Source organism: Anopheles maculipalpis, chromosome 3RL, assembly GCF_943734695.1.
Source record: "Anopheles maculipalpis chromosome 3RL, idAnoMacuDA_375_x, whole genome shotgun sequence".
NCBI lineage: Eukaryota > Metazoa > Arthropoda > Insecta > Diptera > Culicidae > Anopheles > Anopheles maculipalpis.
In genome coordinates this window covers 23950958-23973221 of record NC_064872.1, presented here as the reverse complement: position 1 = coordinate 23973221, position 22264 = coordinate 23950958, and the positions used below count along the sequence as shown (strand labels likewise).

Here is a 22264-nt window from a genome sequence, read left to right as displayed (position 1 = left end):
CCGTTGACCACCACCAACACGTGGATTACAGTTGATAAAGTAAACACGACAGCACAACATATCTCTTCCTTACCTCTTCCTGCCATCTCTTTCCTTCTCTCTCTCTGTCTCTCGTCCCATCCGTCCCATAGTATATCCGGTTCCATAAAATAATGCCACGACCCCTCGGACGCTGCCGCTGTTGCGATGTTTAATTCGTGTGTATTTATGTCAAAGGCAATAATTGGCCACTGAAGTAGCATCGGCTTATACCGTCCGATTAAACATGTTACCCCGCGTGTTTGTCTTCACTCTCTCGCTCTCTCTCGTCTTTTCGTCCTCCCGTACGATGCATTACATTGTGCATACGCTCAGAGGTCTAGTCTTGTCACCGACCATCCAAACATAGTCAAACAAACCTCCTCTACTCACCGACAGCACCACGTGTTCGGTGACATTGGTTTCAACATTATAGTTACCCCCAGAACCATTCGCCGAGCAGCGCAAAAATTATGCTGTCCTCTCCCCATCGTCAACGTCAACGCACAGATCCATTCATTGCAAATTTTAACCGATGGCACAACGGCTTGGCGCCGGTATCATCCCTGGCGCCACCGTACAGCTTGCACGACGTCTTGCACGCTGTGGGCGAGTGAGCGAAGAGGCAAGAAACGATCGAGGCATGAAGGGCGCAAAGATGATCTTTATTGGTTTAGCAGATCGCACAGATCTTTTCGCTCGCACATTCCGCACATCAGCAGCGTTACGATCGTGGACGCGTACACGATGCGTTGGCCTTGTAATCGAATCGATATTTAAAAAAAAATTGCGTCCTCCGCGCATTCTTTCGCTCTATATGTGCTTCTCTCTTTCTCTCTCCCTCTCTTCTTTCAATAAACCATTAATGGGCGTACAATATGGACACCGCATGCAAATATTTTTGTTTCAACTTCCTCTGCCTTGCCAAGCGTTGCAAAATGCTATAGAAGGTGACTGTCAAGTACCCGATGTGGTATTGAAATGCGTCCTTCTATTGATTCATCATAGATTTGTATTGAAATTGAAAAATAGCAGCAGCAGTGGGAGCAGTGAGCAAAATGAGACTTTGCGTGTAATGTCTAAACTAAGCCCACAAAAGTTAAAACCAATTCAGAATAGAATATTATCGACATTAAATGAAGTAATCTTGTAAAAGCTTTGAAATTTGTCTTAAAATGCTTGAATGTTTATGCACATGTATGTTTATCGCTGTTCATATTGATACTTTGTGTGGAAATATTTTAGCTAGGAAGGCCGGGACTTAGCTAAGAACTGAAAAAAAATACTGTTAGCTTAAACAACAAGTTGTAAAATTGTTCTACAGGCACCACCAAAATCAAACTTGACTAATCTTCCATATGAAAAAAAAAAATGTTGGTGCAACAATTTCTTTCTTTATCATCATATTATTCACCCGATCATTATGGTAATAATTACCATATTATGACTAGCAAGTTAGAAAATGATTCCCTAAGCGTAGACTAATTTTTTTATTTCCGTCTTCCGATCAAATGATATAAAAAAAATAATGATACATTCTCTAACACTGTAAACACATTCAAAAAATTTGGTTGTGTTTTCTTAAAATTTAAGGTCCTTAAGTTACTTACTTACTAACTTATCAGACGCTACAACCGCTTTGCGGTCTTGGCCTGTCACAGCACAGCCCGGAACCGCTCGAGGTCCCGCGCCGTCGTCCGCCAATCAGTTATCCCAGCCTTGATGGCGAATGATTCCACGCCATCCTCCCACCTCAATCTGGGCCTACCACGCCACCTCTGTCCGTGTGGACGGCCTAAAAAGGACTTTCTGAGCTGGGTCGTCCGGTGCCATGCGTATAACATGGCCAGCCCATCGGAGCCTGGCGAGCCTAATTCGCTGCACGACGGTGAGGTCGTCATGCAGTTCGTACAGCTCGTCGTTGTACCGGCTCCTCCATTGTCCTTCCACACATACGGGGCCAACGATCCTTCTGAACATCTTCCTCTCGAACGAAAGATTCTCACACAAAAATCTTGTAATTGGTGAAAACTTCAAAAGAGAAACCCTTCTTGACAGTCCTCCCCGCCCAAACTCCACTACAATTGTAGAGGAAGTCATTCTCGATTTGCAATATGTACTAAAACTAATTTTCTTTTCTCTTATAGCATTCTTACACATCGATTTGTTGGAAGCCATTAGCGGGGTAAAATGTATGAATAGATGCCACTTTTTTCTCCACTCTACACAACATAAACGACACACGGCGTGTTGGAAAATTGTGCACCAGCAGAAAGGCAAATCAATGTGGTCCATCTCATCGAACAATTATTCTCGTTATGCAGCATCTCTGTCTCTTCCTCCCCTTGTGGCCAAAAAAGCGCGGTGAAATGTTGGCACTGGATGGCAAAAACGGTATGAACCTGTCATTGGGTTAGCAGTTGCAGTGTGTTTGCGAGTCCATTCACGATGCAACTTCACAATCGACTGGGTGTGTGTGTGTGTGTGTTTGTGACTCGGTGTGTCACTCGAGATGTGTGATAAGCTTTGCACATGCAACGGGATGGGATGGGGAGTTGGTTTCAAATGACTCCATGGCGATGCACACGAACAGTTCGCCATCCAACCAACCAACCGCCAACCGTAGAACGGTTAATGATCGAAGTGGTGAATTATTTTCATCCGACTGCTTGTAATTAAATGCCAACGGCAATAGCAGCTGTTGCGAGTGCGTGTTGAAGGGCATACCGAGTATGTTGTGTGCATTCAAGTGCAATTTGCAACCGTCGGTACTTGCTTTGTTATTCGTATCATATTAAACGGAGCATCCTCACAAACTACGACGTGGAAGCACTGTTGGAAGCCATAGATGAGAGCGTTCAATAGTTTAAACTTGCCTAGTAAGCGATTTTGACATTTTCCAAGCATAGTCGACAGAGGTTAACAATGGAGGTTGAGGTTCTTTCTCATCCAGCAAAACCAGGCGACAAAATGGTTTTTTTTTTATTTAAATTTATGTCAAAAATATCTCATAGCTACTGCCGAACGCCCTCGTGTACCTTAAATTAATCTCATCATCTACATAATTGTCCAAAGAAAACGACCCCGTAAAGGTGCTGAGAAAAAGACATCTCGTAATCCCGTGTGGGTGAAAAGAGCATCTTCATTTGCATCACAATCTCACACACTGTCACATCCGTTTGCTCTCATCAGGACGTCCCCCCCATCAGGTTTGTGAAAAAGGTTTTTCTTCCACACTTTGTCACACACAAGAGACACTGTGTCACTGTTGCATAGCATCTCATAAAACACACCAAAAACGCCTTTTTTCCCATCATTATCATCATCACAAATCACACGCTTTTCACCAGAATCGCCGTTCGACAGCTGACTGCGACGATGCGATGTGATGGGACTTTAATCGTGCGTCAGCTTGCCAGTTTTTTCTCCCCCAGCTTAACCTAGCGGGCGTTAGCGTGTATAATCGCGTCGGATTTGGACGGTGCACCATAAAAACGAGCTCGACCGGGATGGAGAAGAAAAAAAAAAAGATTAATGCATTCCCATTTATCACACGCATGTAGACGCATGTTTAAGCTTGTTCGAGACGATATACATTTCCCGTCGACGATCGTACTATTTCGATCCCGACACGATCATCTGGCAATGGCAACTGTCACTTTCTCGATCCCCGTTTTAGGCCCCCACACATATACTCGTCGCTTTAGCACGCTATTCATATTTCTCCAATGTCAAGATCCAGAGACCTCCAAGATCAGACTCACACATCCCGAAAACCTTCCCCTTTCATCCACGTGAACCATGGAGCTAGTGAAGTGAGTTAAGTGTTTCTTGTATATGAGAGACGGAATGCGGATTAACGGATGCTGACTTCCCGCGTACGGAACTCTGTGGGTTGTAATGGACAGAGTTACAAATTTTTGTTGAATCTTCAAACCTCCTCTTCCGTCATTAAAAATTGGAAACGTCCACACACTACAAGGGTCATCGACTTAAGAAATTTTCACCAGAAAAAAAAGACACAGACACGCACACCCAAAACTGTCGAAGGAATGTTTTTCCTTGCCCCAAAATTGATTCGAAAGATTTTCCCAAAACATATTAAAAAAAAAGGAACGGTCAAAATCGATGAAAAATTATACAACACAACGGTCGGCATCCACTTGACTCTGTTAAACAGAACCCACAAACTGCAGCGTCCGTGTGCGTGTGTCTACTGTTTGTCCAGATACATAAGCTCATAATTCATCGTACAATATTTATTTTTACTTTTCCACGGTCGTCCCACCAGGGCCGGTACGGATGGGTTTTCTTTGGTACGCAGGCCCCGCAGGCTGGCAAACATTTGCTCACTTTATCTACTGTGCTTCTGTCTGCTCGTACGCTGAAGATCCTCCAAAGAAGGTTTCTTTGGTTTGGAGGAATGGTACAGAAGCTCATGACGATGATGATGATGACGGTGCACTGCCGCTTGCTTTACGAGATGCAAGCAACTCCAATCGACACAGACAGGTAAGTCTAGTGTCTCTAAATGGACTAAGCCTAAGACTGTTCGAAAACATTTGGAGACCACTGAAAAGGTCAAAGCCATGCACCTCCCTATCAGACAGAGTTCATATTTGTTGTTTGTCTTACTGGGTTTTAAACTCAAATATTTTCCCTACTGACGTACTCTCCCGACTACAACTGCAACCTTAGGCCCAACGGGCGCGTAGGCTTAACAGATTGAGATGTGGAGTTACTGGCATCCGGCCGGGAGGTAGCCTAAGTGGTTTGAGCTACCTGATGCCGCGACTGTGTGTCGTGACGATATAATTGATGGAAACTTGTATGCGCGGCTCTTTAGCGGCCTAAGCCTTCGGGGCGAGTCTTTGCACGTAGGCTACGACAAAAGCGGCGGAGGCTTAACGAGACTCATTCAAACATTGCATGTACAGCTTCGGAGTTAAATATGCATTTGACTCAGACTTCTGAAATCCGTCCAGATTCTAAACCTCGTTTCCCGTCCTTTTTTTGTCTAGATTTCACCTTCCATTCCAAACGTTGATTCCTAACTCTTCGTTTTGGGGTTCTAAACTTCCACAAATCTTTCCCTATTGTAAGGTCACGTACCGTAATCTCAGTCTGCACAATGTAGCTAATTATCATTCGTATGAAAAACGACATCATCTGAATCCTACACTCATCATGCAAATGTCCATTCTTTACGCATTCTTTTTTGGGGGAATGCCACAAAAGCATCAAAGAACTTTAACTTCGAGTTGGGAACGTTAACTTTGAAAACGATTAAGCGACATTGCCGACTTACTGCCGACACCTTCAAACGCTCACACTCATTTTTTTCACCTTCATGTCATGCATGAGGTAGAATTGCTATTGTACCTTCTTCCGTACAGGAAAAAACAACTTCACAAAAAGATAGTTTTGGTTTTCCTTCAATGCGTTTGAGTGGTAACAAAAGTAGCCCCCGGACCTCCCAGCCTAGCTATATTCATTTATGTTTGGTAAAATACCTCGAAAAACCCTCTTCGTAAATATTTAATGCGTCAATTTTACGCTCAATTTCAAAAGACTTTTGAAACCTTCCCAAAAGCGGAAACCATATTTGCGTACAGTGACACAAGGTTCTGGAGCGTTGAGCGTCCCAGGCAATAGAGTCACTCTTGTGTCGCGTGTAGCTCTTCAATTTAAAGGCAAAACGCTAGCCCGACATCACAAGTTTCGCAACTTTACGTCACTAAAACTCCTACACCCGGCACGCATATCATTGCGATCTTGAGAGTGTTCCATCCATCCCACACATCAACCGGCGGGACAAGCTAAACAAAAGCGCCCTCGTCTATCGCTGTGTTGGCAAACAATAGAAAATGGCGATACAACAAAACCCCACGGTACATAAATCAATCATTCAAATTCACCATCAATGCTCGGCAGTGTAGAGGACGTTACATTTCCTGGTGCTGGTGCAGAGATGTGATACCTTTCACAGTTGCGCGGTACGCAATTCTTTGGACAAACAAGACTCTTTTGAAAACGCATCCGCGCGTGCACACACACACACACCAGCGTCAATCTAAATTTATGAATGGTAAACATAGACTTCTCCACCCAAGTCTCCTGTCTGGGAAAAAGATATTGGAAAAATTATAATAGCTTGTACCAAATGCCGCAAAAGGATATCACTTTTCGGCTGGAGCGGAAGCCTCTCAGAAGCGCAAACATAATGTAAACATGCTATTTCCATTTTCATACCGACATGCGAACATGGCTGGCATGGAAGCACGGTTGCATGTGTTTGTATTAGCATGTGTACATTTTTGCACGCTGCACTTTGATGCAACTTTGTTGCATCCTCAAAGAAACACCGTAAAATGTGGTGAAGAATTCTTCTCCAGCGATCTCCCCCCCCCCCCACGTTTCCTCCCTTTGGAATTGGCATTAGGCGATGGCGCAGATACGCTCACACACGGACACCGCTGATCGAAGCGATTGCAATCGTGCGCTGATGCATTCAATTTAAATCAGCAACGCATTTTAATCGAACTAGTTTACCTGCCTTAAGAGACAGTTTTTGTCAATCATGCTCCCCTCCTAATGCTTGTCTTAGAGCGACGTCGATCGATCAGGCGAGAAGTCTACATCAAGATATTAGAGAGTACACATCGATCGAGTATCGTCAAACAGTGCGGATGGTTTAATAGAATGCAGAACTAAAACATCGCAACTCCATCTCATTCGATATGCTCACACAGGCAGGTCCAATAAGGCCACCCCGTAGCTGTTGGGGAAGGAGAGCTGGGGACATCTCGTTAACTACCGTCGTCGTCAAGCTCGTGCACAACCCAGAAAAGGCGTAGAATGCCACATTTTTGTTTTGTTCCAAGTTTGCGTCCGAACTCCATCGCCCCACACACACTAACAGCTCCACAAGGTAGCACTAGGTGGGCGTCCTTGAGTTGCCTTGAATGCCCCGGAGCACTGAACTCCGATTGGACGCAAAACATTGGAGCGCACGGTATTTGTCGTGTCGGATGCTGAACGAGCAGCGCCTTAAAATACAACCCAGCGCAGCATAGGGTGTGGGTCTTTACGAGTGCCGTTTTTGGTCGTTGCCGCGCTACTGTCTTGGAGCCCACCATTTAGCTTTTTACCACCAGATAATGAAGTTGAAACTGGAAATAGAACTAAAGCCTTACCCGCCTGCGAAAGAAGAAACAACGTTGACAGAGTTAACAGAGTCTCCTGTGGTTCAGCCTATGGTACACACCGGTGACCTTGACGTAGTGGCAGCTGCTTTATCGGGTCCTGGGATTTTCTTGATTTTGTTCTTCCGCATTCACAGTATAACTGGCCTGCTTGATGGCGGCCTGTACTGGCAACAAGAACCGATTGCTCCAGCACAATGCGGTTGCGTTCCACAGAAGCTTGGACACATTATCCTCGTAAGTAGCAAGCATATTTTGAAAGGCTTTTGTATCCCTCAAGATCACTTTATAGCACGCGTGCTCCACTTGTGCTCCAGGCCTGGCGATGACAGCCACCCGGTGCGCTTGCGAAGACAAAACAATCGACGTTCTTTGCCAGGCACAAGACGTACACACACACACGCGTTCCAAAAATTGCCTACTCACGGTGGTAAGTTTTCTGGTCCATTCTGTTTCTGACGCTGGCTGTCATTTGCAAACCGTTACAAAGTTTGCACGATCATTTTAGAAGCGAACGAAACGAGATCACCAAGTCACACAATTTGCTAGATTTTGTGCAAATCATCATTTGTGAAAGGAAAGAATTCTACAGCCTCACAATCAGCCATCAGGCGGCAGGTTCTTGCAGGCTTAAAATGGCCGAACGTGCCGAAATGTGCAAGTAACGGACGGAATAAAGCCTTCTCCCGATGTAAATGATAATATTGTTACAGTTTCCTTCGTGGTGTCAGAAAGGTGCGCCCTGCGAAAAATGGTGGAACCGTTTCCGTACCGCCTCATGTTTTCGGTAATGTTTACCATTAAACTTGGAGGTAATCTGTGCTTCAACATTGTCTTTACATGGATGCGATAAAATCTGGCCCATTAATCGGAGTCGCGAGAGTAACTTCATTATCTTCTTGGCGAGATCTTCCGAGAACTAGAGAAGTTTAAATAATCTAGCAAACGAAAACTTTCCTCCAAGCTGTTTTACACACTTGATCGCTCTAATCGATGATACCGGGTCATGATAATCCAATCACTGTGTACCGAGCACACAAGAACTCATACACAGAACACTTCCACAATTTTGCACACCAAACTTTGGCACACGATTTTCTCGCGAACTTTCGCAAACAACGTTCCGCAACAGCGACAAATGATCCGCCCACTTCACATTGACGTTTGTTGGCAACGAGTTTTCGCTGGGTCTTCCCCCGACATACCCAACCCCCACATTCGTATCTTGGCTTTTGGCGTAAGGTATGTGCCAAAAACTTTTCGCCCTAATTGCATTTCATCTCACGCTGAGTACGGTACCACGGTTCGATGGTTTATTCCGGATGCATAAAGTTCGACTAGCAGCTACCTGATGCAGAAGAAGTGTGGAATGCATTTTCCAGTAACGCATCAGCGCATCAACAAATCCTCATGGATTCGTCAGACAGCAAACTTTAGTCGTGCCTGATGGTAGCGTGCCCCTGTTGGTACGTTTTTCATGCGTCATACAAGGGATTACGTCGTCCGGAGATTCCTTGAAGTGGAATTTACGATGACATGGATATGCATTGGACGTTTAGCAGATGTAAGCGTGACTGCAGAAAAAAAGGTTCTCAAAAATATGTCCCCTAATATCTCGTTGCTAGGACATCCCTGAAACATGACAGAATGACTGTGTGGATGCACGCAACAGTTGCTGCCCATTAGAAAGATGAATCTGGAATGATGACGTCCTATGCAATTCAGTGCCATTTTTTGTTTGTTTTGCATCACATTGTAAAGTCATTTTTGTATTCTAAACCGTCCAAATGGAAGTAAGAAGTAAAAAAAGGGGAGAAAAATTTTCAAAATTGTAAAATAATATCCCACTCACCGGAACGTCCACCAGATATTGAAGCACATCGTGTTGAGCCAGAAGAATGCAGCCAGGAAGAAGAAATGCATCATGATTGCTAGAAAAAATGGAAAAAGAAGAAAAAACACATTAAATGAAAGCGAAACATTAGCGTCGTTACCGAGTGGCGTTGATTCTTTCGGGTCGCTAATGCTTCCGCGTTGCTAGAGTACTTTGTTACTGCCGTTGTCCATTGTGGATTAAAGTCGCGTAGTAGTTTTAGTGTTCCGTCCGTGTCATTTTCTTAATTCCCAGCTAAACTTCCACTCGTCACGGGATGTTTTCATTTTCTTTAATACATTCACCGGACATTTTTCAAAAACAAACTCCTATCATTTCAACCCGAGAAAACCCATTTTGCGAGTAAAACGGAAAGCTTTTATCTTTCAACCATGAGATGCTCCTTGGTGTAGCTTTTGCACGACGAGAGCCCGGGTTGTGTTTGCCACTTCGTTTATTTTCCCATTTTCTCGTGTAATTTTTCCCAAACCACTTCTGAACGAGTTCGGCGTGTTTTACACCGGATGTGCGAACAATCTTTTCACAATAGAGGTGTCCGGTGGGTTTGTCTGGTACTTTCCTCTGTCTTAGTGTCTTTGTTTTGTTTGTTTTCCTTTCATCAGTTGCTTTACGTCGGACGATAAAAGAGCAAACATCAGCTTCAAACCACTGCAAAATGGAAGTTTGTTACAAAACTAAGAGCACTGCTCAGTACGGCAGGTAAGGATCCTGGTGTGTTCATTAGGATAAGCTACAAAAGTTCCACCAACTTAACTGAGTGGGGCCATTCAGCATGATGTCATTCCATACTTTGTGAACCGTTTTCTGGCGGGAAGCAACTCGACTTAATATTAAGTTCCACTTTGAGCTTTGGTGTGCATTATAATATAGTCATTGTCGTCGATAGTTAGCCACGGCGGGCTGCGTCATAAAGGAACAATTTAGATTATATAGAAAACAGTACGGAACCTTTTCTTGGACAAGCGATTCTCAGCGATTTCTGAGTATAGCGCATTAGTACTCTCCTACCAATCAAATGAAGTACACCGAACAGAACCGTAATTAAATCTCATTAATCATCTAGACCGCCGTTAGATCACAGTAAGCACTAGCTGGTCTAACAACAAGGCGTTGTAATTAATATCGACATTTCTGATTGGCAAAGCGTCGTTGCGAGCACATGTCTCATGTCCAACCGAGATGAAGATCAAAACCACGTGACGTACTGCGAAACGTGTACTGCCTGTGATTTCCATTACGCAACTATCTCTCTCTTTGATCACTTGCCGTTGAAGGGTTTCTCATCAGTTACGGAATGACCCCCTCGGATCGCCACCTCCGACTTTAAAAGGCTCGATTGGGTGCGTTTGAAACACTCCGGGGTGTACACCTCGGTCAGCCGCACTCGTCAGCTACTGGGCAGAAGGGGGAAAAGCAAGGCAAACTAAATACAATCAACGTCATAATTATCATAGCCTCACAACCCGTGTCTCGGAGTTCCTTTTTTTTCGATGGTACTTAAGTAGCATATAGTTTCAATGACCTCACGCCCCAAAACAAAACAAAACAAAAACGCGTCCACAGTTAGAGCTAATACAATTCAATTGTGTTCAACCCCTGTTTTGACGTAACAGAGTTCAACATTTGGTCACGAATATATATAAAGGTGTTGCTTTAAATTATGGCATACTAATAGGCTGAAAGATGGGAAGACAAATATCAACGGGCCTTCACACACTACTCAACGCTTGGCACGCGAGGATCAAAACAATCCAATGTGGTTAGGCAAAAGGTGTGAAAAGCTTGCGGTGTATTACATCAATCATAATAAACCACACCACTTGGAGGATGATTTATGCCGTCGATAAAGAGGGAAATGAGGCTTAATTGCAATGTCAATAGAAAATGGCCGAAAAGTGGCCAATTCATTTGAAGAAGGTAATTTAAATTGATTAACCCACGGAATGGCGTGACACGGAATAGAAATCATGGAGAATAAATTATTCGACAATGAGGCATAAGATATTAGGGCCTTATATGAGGATATTACAATATTCCTAACCTCAAATTCAAATAAGAAAGAAATAACTCATTAAAAAAAGAATTATTATGGGCTCTAAGCAAAAGTGAAGTCTCAGCTCTTCCCTTAAGGCTTTGGTTCGATCGATCCATTGCCGAAGAAAACATAAACTCTAATTATCAACATTGTATCTGTGGGCGTGCTAAACGGATTCTTCGACACCCGTTCGATTCTCAACTCATCACAGCTCTTACATACACACACATCTTTCAACAGCAGCCCATGAGCTTACCCGTAGCACAGTCTCGCGATGTAGAACATGCATCAGACGCGGTGGTTGGTAACGGTTTCTCAATCTTAGGCCTTGATTACCGCGAGCGATTAATAAACGCTTGTTGCTGGTACTACTACTATTTCTCTTTCAATCCCGGTACACCTACTGCGCTGTACGAACATGCTAGGAAACATCACAATCGTGTACGAGATCGAACGCCTTCATGCACACTCTTCATCCCTACAGCTACCAGCTAATCCCACCGTTGTTCCAGAACAACACATTCAGGCACCCACAAACCGACTCATTGTAAATCGTGCCGACTCACTTTATGCTAAGTACCCTGCGGTTGTGCTCTCGCAATTCTGCATCAAAAGAACGCTTGCTTCTACCCGAGTAACCGTTAGAATCGAATCCAATTCCCTAGCCGCTGCCAGATGATCCATTTCTTTGGAAAACAGCGACGCGCATCCGATGCGCGCCCCGAGGCTGTATGATAATGAAGTGCTTCCATCAAGCTCCAGTAGCTACTCCAGAAGCTCTAGCTTAGCTGTCAAGTTAAGTTCGCGCCGAAAGAAAGTTGACAAGGAAGTAAAGGGCCAACCTCTTTCTTCCAGATTGCTCCAAGAACGACTGGCTGAGGCTGTTAGTGATAAGCAATTAAGGTGAATTCATTTGAAAGAATTATCGTGGATGCTCACAGTGCATCCATCGTCACCGGGTCGATCGAGATCTATTGGAGGGTGAGAGGCGTTCGGTAGACGACATCAGCCGATGTTGTCTGACCCACCGACGGCGAGCAATGCTTCCGGATGCTCCACTACAACCTCACCGCGAGTCACCATTACCTGACAGATACTTGCACGTGGAGTCCAGAATAAATTTGCATTGTAATTTATGGTATTTAGCGTAGAATTTATTTTATAACGGTTTGCACTCTGCTTAGCGAACCCCGTCCGCCATTCTTCCGTGACGATCGCTCCACACCACGACCACCTGTGCTTGTTGTAATTGGTTCCACGCTGACCAGCCCGTTGAGCTCGTGGTGCTGCTGCTCGCTGTTTATTTTGGAATTTGTCGATCGTGCCAGTTTTGCGCCGTCCGTGTGTTCTGTGTGCACCCGCATTCTGGTTGAACGTCATCGTCGTCGTCGTCAAAGAGGGAAGAATGCCGGCAGGTGTTGATGTACGTGAATTATGCCCGGCATGCTCTGATGTGCGATGTGTAAGCGTATGCGGCGTGTCTCGTAGGCAAGTTTCGTGTCCATTACGGTACAGCCGTTACGTTCGTGAGGCGGGTGTTAAGTGTGGCCCAATTTGGCGATACAAAATTGGCGGTTCCCGCCTCCCATTACGGAACCTTGAGAATGTTCTACTAAAGGTCTATATTTAAGAAAAATCCAAACAACTTGCGTTACTCGGCGTTATAATCGAAGAATTAGAATTGTCACTACTCTTGTTTTTCGTAGCGGAGTTCAGATCTTACCATTTTTAGATGCCTCAAAACTGGGTATAATGCCACAGTACTTCTTCAAATTACCAGTTTCCTACATCATTTTAATGTCTGTCATGGGACACCATTGTTTTGGAAGTTATTTTGTCCCTCATCACTTTCTTTAGCTACAAAAATGATGTTAATCGAGGAGAAAGGCCTTTGTAATACTGGTCATTACTCGAACTTACCCACTATCTCTTTCGCCAGTCTCATCACCGGCTCAACGCCATTAGACAACCATTATTGTTACAATTACAGCCTGTGGAAAAAAATTTGCGCGTAAACTACCTCACCAGAAGGGAAAAGATGCGACCGCGCTGAAACTGTGTCACAAGCGTCAGATAAAAGGTGAGAAACGCTTACGCATCTAAGCTCGTTCACCTGATTTGGTCAGAAAACAGAAATTTTCTTTGCGTAAAACATTTACAGCAGCAGCAAAGCGGCTTATCTGAGATAAAATTTTCCATTTCCGTAGCCGCTTTTCCAGCGCGTGAGAGAAAGATCACATCAACGCTTTGCTCGGTTTTACGTTAGACTGTTGTTCCCTCTTGGTCTCTTCTTACTTTCACCAACGCTTCGCCAAACACCATTAAAACTGTGGAGCTTCATGTCTGACGTGCCAAAGTGATCGCTACTGGATCGCAATCACGACAACGGTGACGGCGACGGGACGATGATGCGTTACCTCCGCTTCTTTCCACACCGATCGGAAACAATTTTAATGTGAAAAAATCAATGTTTGCTCTCGTTCGACTTCTTAGGGCTTTGCTGCTCTGCCATTACTCGACACCGAAAGCGCATGATTCTTCGATGCGATCGTCGCCATTTCCGTGAAGAATCGTAAATTCTACATTTCCGCTCAGTGAGTTAATTAAGGTGGCGAGGAAATTCGAAAGGCACGCTCATCGCAGTACAACCCTTTCGATCGATAGAGGATATGGAAAGATCATAAAAACGATCATCTTGTGAAGTGACATAAAAAGTTGACCATCAATCTCGGATCGTATCGGAAAGAATTTGTGGCACCGGAACCATCATTACCGGGAGCGGGAAAATCACAAAAGGACCGTCTGGAATTTAGCTGTCAGACTGAAGTAAAGCGTTTAATTTTTGACTTTTTCCCCCTAGTACCGAGTGTCCGACGGGTCCGAATGAAAAACTTCCCTTGTGATCGCAACCATTTTACGACCAACTGTTGCGACTCTTATAAAATAAAAACTTCAACTTGAACGGTTGTGCGAGATTGCCAGAAATCTTAAGCAAGCTGTTTATCGTTTCGTGGTGAGAATTTTGCAGCACGCCTGTTTTTTCCCTCCTCTTTGGGCGCGAATTGCACTCCGTTTAACCGTGACAAAATGGCCCGACCGTTCGGTTTTGTGGAAGACAGCAACAGCGTTAAAAATGGCAAATAAAATCGTTCACATAATATGCTGTTGCCTCCGCCGACGTAGACTTCGAGGGCCGCCTGTTCGACCACCATAAAAAGATTGAAGCGCCGAGAGAGTTGTTGCTTTTTTATGGGCGATCATGAGATGACCAAAATAGTACCGGCAATTCAATAGGCTGGTCCAGGCATTGCTCAGGAGCGGACCTTAATCACACCTACAGAAATTGAGGGGTTTGGATCAACGGCCAAGCCGAACGAATGGGAATGCGGAGCGAGTTGTTTAATCTCTTTTGCTGTAAATTAACCTGACTGCCGTCCGTGTGTAATTGATGATCATGGCACTGTTGAAAGCGTTGGCCTGAAACGGACTTGTGGCTGAGGGTGGTGAAAAATTAAGTTCAGGGTAGCATGGTTGGTCAAATCTTGGACAGCAAATCAAGTGATGAAGTAATGCTCTGTAAAAATTGGGCATGATTTAATATCTTCCTACATGCTTTTAATGTACAGGTAAAGATTTTTGGCACACAAATTCTACAAAATGGCGAAGAGGTGTCCAGCAACGTTAATTTTGGAGACATAGAACATAATTCTGAATATCTATTAAATTAACCTACTATAGACTATAATCCACCCCATTAAAGGGACAAAGTAGCTGCAACTTGACCACCCGAGACACGCTATCGATTTCGATTCGTGTCTCGGGTCCAGCACAAAAAAAAATCTTCCCCATCTAACAGACGCCCGTCCAACAACTTCGGAAATACATTTTTCACAGCGAGACGGTCATTAATTTTTTGCCGATTTCCGGCCTCCGGAAAATGACCACCCGGCACGTAAAGCTACTCCTGCTGGGATTTGTAACGATAGTTCCGGACCCGTAGTAAATCATCAAAAGCCTCCTGGACATACCACACCGAAGAACTGTCCAACAGTAGGGTTCGACAAGGTTCGTGCTGTTATTTCAGCTCTTAAATGCACTAGAACACCAAGAGTTCCGTCCAGTTCGCTTGCTCATCGAAATCCTAGCGTCAGTAAATTGAATTTCATAAATTCTACCAAGTCCTCCAACGTGAACCAGAACACTGTACCAGAAATCTCTCCCGTAAACCTAATGATGGTTTTGGCCAAGGACAGCTACTCTGTTCCTTTTTGCCGACAAACGCCGCTTTCCTACAACACGAACTATCCAGACACGAAATTCGAACACATCAGGACCAGGAAGGGACTCCCAAATTAAATTCATTACAGTTTGCGAGAAAATATGTTGCCCTTCGTTTGGTGTGATCCGGGGAGAAGAAAACACACAGGGACACACGCTCGGAACAAAAGCTTTCAAAGCACCGGAAATTGGGGGGGATACAAATTCCATCGTATCTCGGCCAGCAGGTCTCCAACAAGGTGAGGGCGAAAACTTCCCATCCCGGTGTCCGTGTACTTCATGGGAAAAACGATTTCCATGAAGCGAAAGGGCACACAAACATACACAAAAAAAAGACATGTTTCCTTCGGGACTCGTATGTGCTCGTTTTCCACAATCAAGTTCTAGGTGGGAGGAAGCCATTCTGAAGAGCAAAATGGTGGAAAGAAAATTAAACATAAAACAGAGGTACGACTTGAACAACAGTTTCGTATCCTTTGCAACATAGAGTTAACCTAACATCTAATAGCTTTCGGTGACCATCCGGGGACCAATGACAATACAAACAAATTATTCTCTTCCGGACTTTTCTCCCATTCCATGGGGGATGGGAAATTCCATTTAAAAAGAACCGAAAAAAAACCTCAGCTCCATTAAATTGTTCCAAAATTAGAACCGTTTTGTGATGTGCTTTAGGGCAGTTTGAGTCATCTTTTTTCTTTCCTCATGTCCAACTCTGGAACACAACATACTTTACAAAAAGCGACGAAAACCTCATTGGAAACTTCTACTCTAAACAGGGTAGATATGTAATTGAATCAATTTACTGTTTTCGTATGATTTACGGGGCAAAGCAGCGCAGTTCATTCGTTGATGGAGCGAATTTCCCCACCCTAAGCCTTCCTGCTGAGTGAAATGAATTCTTTTGAGCATTGAGAGGAATCATGGCCAACTGGGAAAAACATTTTAGGCAAGAATGTGTACCTAAGTGTGTATGATAAATTTTTCCCCGTTTCCCCGGGGGTGACGATCCAACAGCGCGATTAAACGCTTTTGAAGTTTGTGTTGAAAGAAGCCGTCAGTCCAATAGACTCTAAACATTCCTGTTAGGATAAAAATATGATTTGGCAAAAGTCGGTTGTTGACTCGATAAATCACCACACTCACACACACACGCACATTTGTTCAATTTTATTAAATTAAGCAGCAACGGACTTTCCTTTTACACAACAGAAAAGGAAAAATGTCGCAAGAAAAAGAGAATCAAAGCACGATCAAAGATGATCTTCAAAAAACGCAAAGTCTTGATTTATTCCGAATCCAAATATCTAACATCGTGAGGCCGGTCACATATCGTCCGGTTTCGTCTCACCAGCGAGGAACGCATCTTCAACATCGTGCTCGGCAAATCGTCGCCTCGCGTCGAACAATCACGAGCGTACCATCTACTCGAGAGCCCCTTGATCTATGACCCAATTAGTAGAAGCGGGGAGTGAACATTTCCACAAATACCCAACCGCGTCCGTAGAAGATCTCTTGCTACGGTGACCCAGACGAGTCGGATTGCTCGAGCAGGAGATGGTTTGACCGATTTAACACAAATGAAAACAGAGCACAGAAAATATCAGGGCCATCTCTCCTTCTTTGAGATTTTTTAATACTAACTGATCGTGACGGTGGTCTTTCGACTCGGCTAAGATCGCAGCATTTGGGGTGTTGGGATTGCACAGTTAGAGAGGGCGAGAATTTTACCCGGTATTCTGCTGTTGAATGGGGAAAACCGATATTTAACTTTTACCCTTCACTCGATTCAGAGTCAATACAAGATGAGTATTCGTTCGAAAAATCATTCGATTACAAAAAACGTTGAATAATCTTTAATCCTTGTAGCTTTTATACTGTGATGTTTAGTATATTAAAATTTTTGTTTTGTTTGTTAAAATTACTAAAACTAGAACAAAACTAAAACTAGAAATACACTAAGTGAGCTGTAAAAGCTTATTTTTAAATTTCAACAACTGTTTTCATTCTAGGAAATGGCCATTCCAACATTTAATGGATTTTTATTAGTTGACCGGCATGGGCAACTTAAGTTGACCGGCATGACCAAGGCAAGAAGAAGAGCATACGACGAAGAAAAGTATAACAGCATGCATCAGGTGAAAACTGATTAAAGCAAAAAAACAAAAAAAAACAAGAAAAAGCAATGCTGGCTACGGAATGAGGAAAGTATGCCCATTAATATAGTTTGCAAATTAAGAAAGAAATTCAAGAAAATGTTATCTATGGACTAAATTTAATGTGAAAGAATGCAACCATACTGATAACAAAAGACAAAACAGTCTTTAGTCGGGTTACTAAAATATAAAAAAGTAAATTAATTTTCAACAATACATAAAATATGAAAAAGTATGAGAAAAATCATACAAAAGAAATGGAAAAAATAATAAAAAAAACCAGCTGAATTCGAAAAGAAGTATGTAAAATTCAACTCACCCTTAATGTAAGCAAATAAAAATCGGAGAAAAAAATTAGGCAAAATTGCATTGCTCATCAAACAGAGTATTGCAAAAGTAATATAAATGTAAAAATATTTGAAGCAATACATAAATCACAAACAGGACAAATTTTGCAATATGTTTTAAAGCAAAACTATTCTAATAATCCTCGAAAAAGAAACTCGTTAACACAAAAGTCTTCTCTTGATACATTGTCTATTCAAAGCGATTTAATTTTGGTATCATCGCCTCCAAACCATGCAAAAGAACTCTGAGATGATTCTTGATAACGTACAAGAGCAATTTCTTGTCTTCATTCCAGCGAATTAAACCGATCTTCAAGCCGGAAGTTTTGGACGGTCCAAAACCGGGATTTCACCTTCTTCTGATTCTTTCCCTACAAAGCCCTACACACAAAACCTTTGACCTGGGCGGTAACAAACTTTGAAACGTAACATTTATTATCCTTTCTTTAACAACAAGCAAAACCGCACCGAAAAAATGGCAAAACTGTCAAAGCACACAACAGTAAAACGACAAAAAGTGCATTACTTTTTTGGCGCAGTTCAGTTCTGTTTCGCCAGGGGAAGGGGAGCCGAAACGATAGAAGACCAATAAAACTTTAGTTTTCCTTCGCCCACTCATCCCAACCAGCTGGAACGGAAGGCTTTTTTTTCACCCACAAACGAACGTTTGCACACTGTCGGTAAAGAATTGTTCCAAAGTAGCGGAAAGGTTTTAACCTCAAGGAAAAACTTCCTCACACACACAAACACACAAAAAAAAGCCCTGGAAAACTAGTTTATCTTGCTCTGAATGCGCTTTTATGGGTGTCGGTGTGGCTAGGTGTATTTAAGTACCAGAGAAGGATAAAGAGGGAAATCGTTGATTGGCCCTGGCATCCGTTTTGGCAATACCGGAAACACCGGACCCAATAAGTGTTTGCTCAAAAACTTTTCGCGTTGCACCTTTCCTTACTGTTTGACTGTTGAGAGAGCCACACATACACACATACACATATTCACCTTATCAGTAGATGCATTTGTATGTCACAAAAAGTTTAAAGACTTCGGAATTGGAAGGCTTGCTAGAAAGTTAGAATAAAAAAGCTGGAAAGAAGTGATCCTATTGGCCTAGTTTCCTGCTTAGACAGCGAGGCATTATATCCGATAGATTTAAGAGATACTTTAAAGTTTCTCCAACAGAACTTTTGATGCTTTCTGGTTTTCCCACCTCCCATTCTAATATCATCCTGTTGCACGATTTTTAATAAAACATCCCTAAACCCAACGATGGAAAGCGGAAAATTTATTTAATCTTCCACTCGCAAACCGACATTGTGAAGGAAAATTCTTTCACTGCTTCTCCACTGGAGCTGTACGCTTCAAGCTGAGTGTAGAAAAGGATTTAATTTCGCAAAATCCTTGTCCACCACCCAGTTCGGTTTGCCCGGTAGGGCAAAAGGTTTTCCCAGACTTCAATTTTTCTTCCTTCACAACAACACAGTGCACCATGCTCTAGCTCGATGTTCCGTTTTTCATTTACGATTTTAGCTTTGTTCTTCCAGACACGCTTCTAGACAAGTCTCAGTACCGATAGACGACAATAGAGAGTCCGGAGAGGCTCTGCCAGCCATCCACGAGGGAAGAAAAACAACAAAAGCCGCTGCTTGGGGGGATGAATAACGCGTGTGGTCTTCGTCTTCTGTTCAAACCCAGCCCCGGTAGCAGACGGAACCAAAGATAATGACATATTTTTCCTTCCACCAGCGACAGCAAATTTCTACATCACAGACCACGATCTTTTCCAAGGTAACCACGAAGGCACACCCACCCTCCCCGAGACGCATCCTGGCGTTTCGTGTATTGTTTTTCTTGCACCAAAGCTGAAATAATAGAATTTCCGCTTCATTTTCATTTCCTTCCTGTCGCCGGCCAGTTTAGAAGAAAGAAAAAATGGGACGGAAAATCCTTCGATCGACGATGCGACAATCAACGGTTCGGATAAAACTACTACAAAATAGTGAGGAGACACGCTTTAGGAACCTCCGAACAGTTGTATTAAATTGCATCCGAAGAAAATGTTTTCTTTTCCTTCCATTCCATTTCCCAAGTTTTCATCCATTTCATCCATTACAGCCATCAGCGATTTACGTTTTATAATCTCAAGATCGTCGAAACATACGAAAGATAAATAAATAAACAATACTTCGAAAAAAAACACAAGACAGCAACAGGACGGCTGTCATTATTTATATGACAAGGTTTCAAGTAACTCGCGCATTAAAAAGGGCCAGCTGACAAGGGAAACTAACAGGATGTGATTTACTTCATTATCATAACCTCACTTTTGTTGGATAAAATATCACATAGTAGTTACGCAGCCTCTCCCTTATGGGGTGGATGTGTGCATAACAAGCCATTTTTGTTTCACTAAATAAATTCTCTATGTAAACATGTTCTACTCTCTACCTCTCTCTCTCTCCCTTTCTCTGCTTAAAACTGACCTCTTAATTTGTGGAAGGAGCTTAAGACATTCACGAAATATCCCCCCAACATTGACCCTTCTACACACGTTGGCGCTACATCAAACGGACGCGCCAGCGTGAGGGCTAACAGAGAAGGCCAATGCCAGAAGGTCCATACATTCCGCCGGACACTAATGGGGTGTCGAGAAACATAACGATGCGAATGGGTGGTGGAATTGAAATAGTTCAATAGCTACAACACCAACGAACTCCCCAAGCCATATTTTTCCCCTGCCTGCTGCTTTCCGATCGTTGCTGCTTCTGCCGCCCAAACAGCGCCCAAGGTCAGATTAATGCAATCCACCGTGTACTCTCTTGCGCAAGGTATGTATGCCCGGAAGCCGAAAGCCACAAAACTACCACCAATCCCACACCGGGAGAGTACGAAAGAAAGAACGGTGTTTAATTTATAATCTAGCCATTAATTCTTTCCTCCAATGCCTTCAGTCGCCTCGCTCACATTCGTACGGATTTTCTTAATCGTGGACTTTTTTTTTACTTCCCATTTTCTGGAGTTGCTGTCGCAAAAAAGGCGAGCAGCCTAGCATACACACACACACACACTCTCTCTCTCTCCCCCTATCAGGAACTTTAAATTAAACTAATCTTTCGACTGGTACACACGACGGTTGTACTTCAGCTTGCGGCGAGTGAGATAAACAGAAAAATAAAACTTCCCGCGCTAAAACCCTTCTCGGGAAAATTGACAGTCTGGGGGATACCAAAGGTACCAAGGGACGGTTTTGCTCCATCAGGCAAACGGGTACGCGCGCGCGCCTGCGTGTGTGGGTGTCACGCAGAATGGTGGCGCAATTTACAATCTCGTCGACTTTTAATTAAGTTCATTATTTTTGTGGCAAGCAAGGGCAAAACGAACGCCGCACTAGTATTGCGGTTGGCAAAACTGTGATCGTAAACGTTGAAGTAGGCCGAGAAAAGAATGGATCCACTACCGTTCAACGTGTGTTTGTATGTGTGTATAAGATGGGGAGGGGGAGGGATGTAGAATTGTGATTGTTGGGTACTTGGCAGGAAGTGTTGCACTGCAATGTTCTATACTGCAGGAGCACACATTTTTCTCGCCATTTATCTAGCAAAAGTCGCAAAGTAAATGGCTGAAAAAGGCGTTTCATGGATTTACAGTGTTTAACAGAACAACTCTAATATTCGTTCTGGAAAAAAATTAGAAGAGTAAATTGCATGAATTGTATTATAATGCATTTTACGTTCTTAGATCAAAAATAATAAGAGAATAAAATAAGGAACGACATGATCGTTTTGCTCAGAGGTATTTTATTAAAAACAAACAAATCACATTAATTAGGAGACACTTGATGTGACAGTACATCCTATCCTGAGTGTGATCGGGGTTTTAAATTATTTTTATAGCCATGAAACATTTATGAAAACCTTACAACTTTAAATTTTACGCATAGTTTTGATTGGACCTAAAAATTTATTGAACTAACGACGGGCCATGAACCATTCTAGACAACCAAATCCGATCAGATTTCTCATGCTTGACCTAACTTTTTACGTATTTTATACTGTAGGCGAGCACCAAAAGCATTCGAGATTTGTCGAGCAAATCAACAAAAATTTGATCAGTGCAGACGTCCGAACAATCGTAAATTTTGGTTATTTTTTAGTTCTTTTTTTTTCGAGTTTTGCAGCTGAAGACAACAAAGCTCTTAAAATTAACTTAAAATTAATTTTTTTAACACAAAAAGGGTTTTTTTGAAATTATGACTCTAGAAAGTTTGTATCATCTTGATGTGCATTTCACGCAATTATCACATATACATTTTTTACCCCATTAGTTTGTCTAAA

The 22264-nt window shown here is 43.0% G+C and overlaps 3 protein-coding genes across 3 annotated transcripts in view; 1 reads left to right on the top strand and 2 right to left on the bottom strand.

The window, feature by feature from the left end:
- The window catches only part of LOC126564100 (eukaryotic translation elongation factor 2), a 398467-nt gene that overhangs the window by 196726 nt on the left and 179477 nt on the right, over positions 1–22264 (top strand). The gene's annotated exons all lie outside the window — the stretch shown is intronic.
- LOC126564395 (ATP-binding cassette sub-family G member 1-like) overlaps positions 1–22264 on the bottom strand; it is a 440656-nt gene that overhangs the window by 293334 nt on the left and 125058 nt on the right. The window lies entirely within an intron of this gene.
- Positions 1–22264, bottom strand: part of LOC126564357 (probable G-protein coupled receptor Mth-like 1) — a 159201-nt gene that overhangs the window by 78887 nt on the left and 58050 nt on the right. Inside the window, exon 3 of the mRNA XM_050221379.1 lies at positions 9076–9154. Within this exon, the coding sequence (XP_050077336.1) occupies positions 9076–9154 (79 nt within the window). The remainder of the gene's footprint in view (positions 1–9075; positions 9155–22264) is intronic.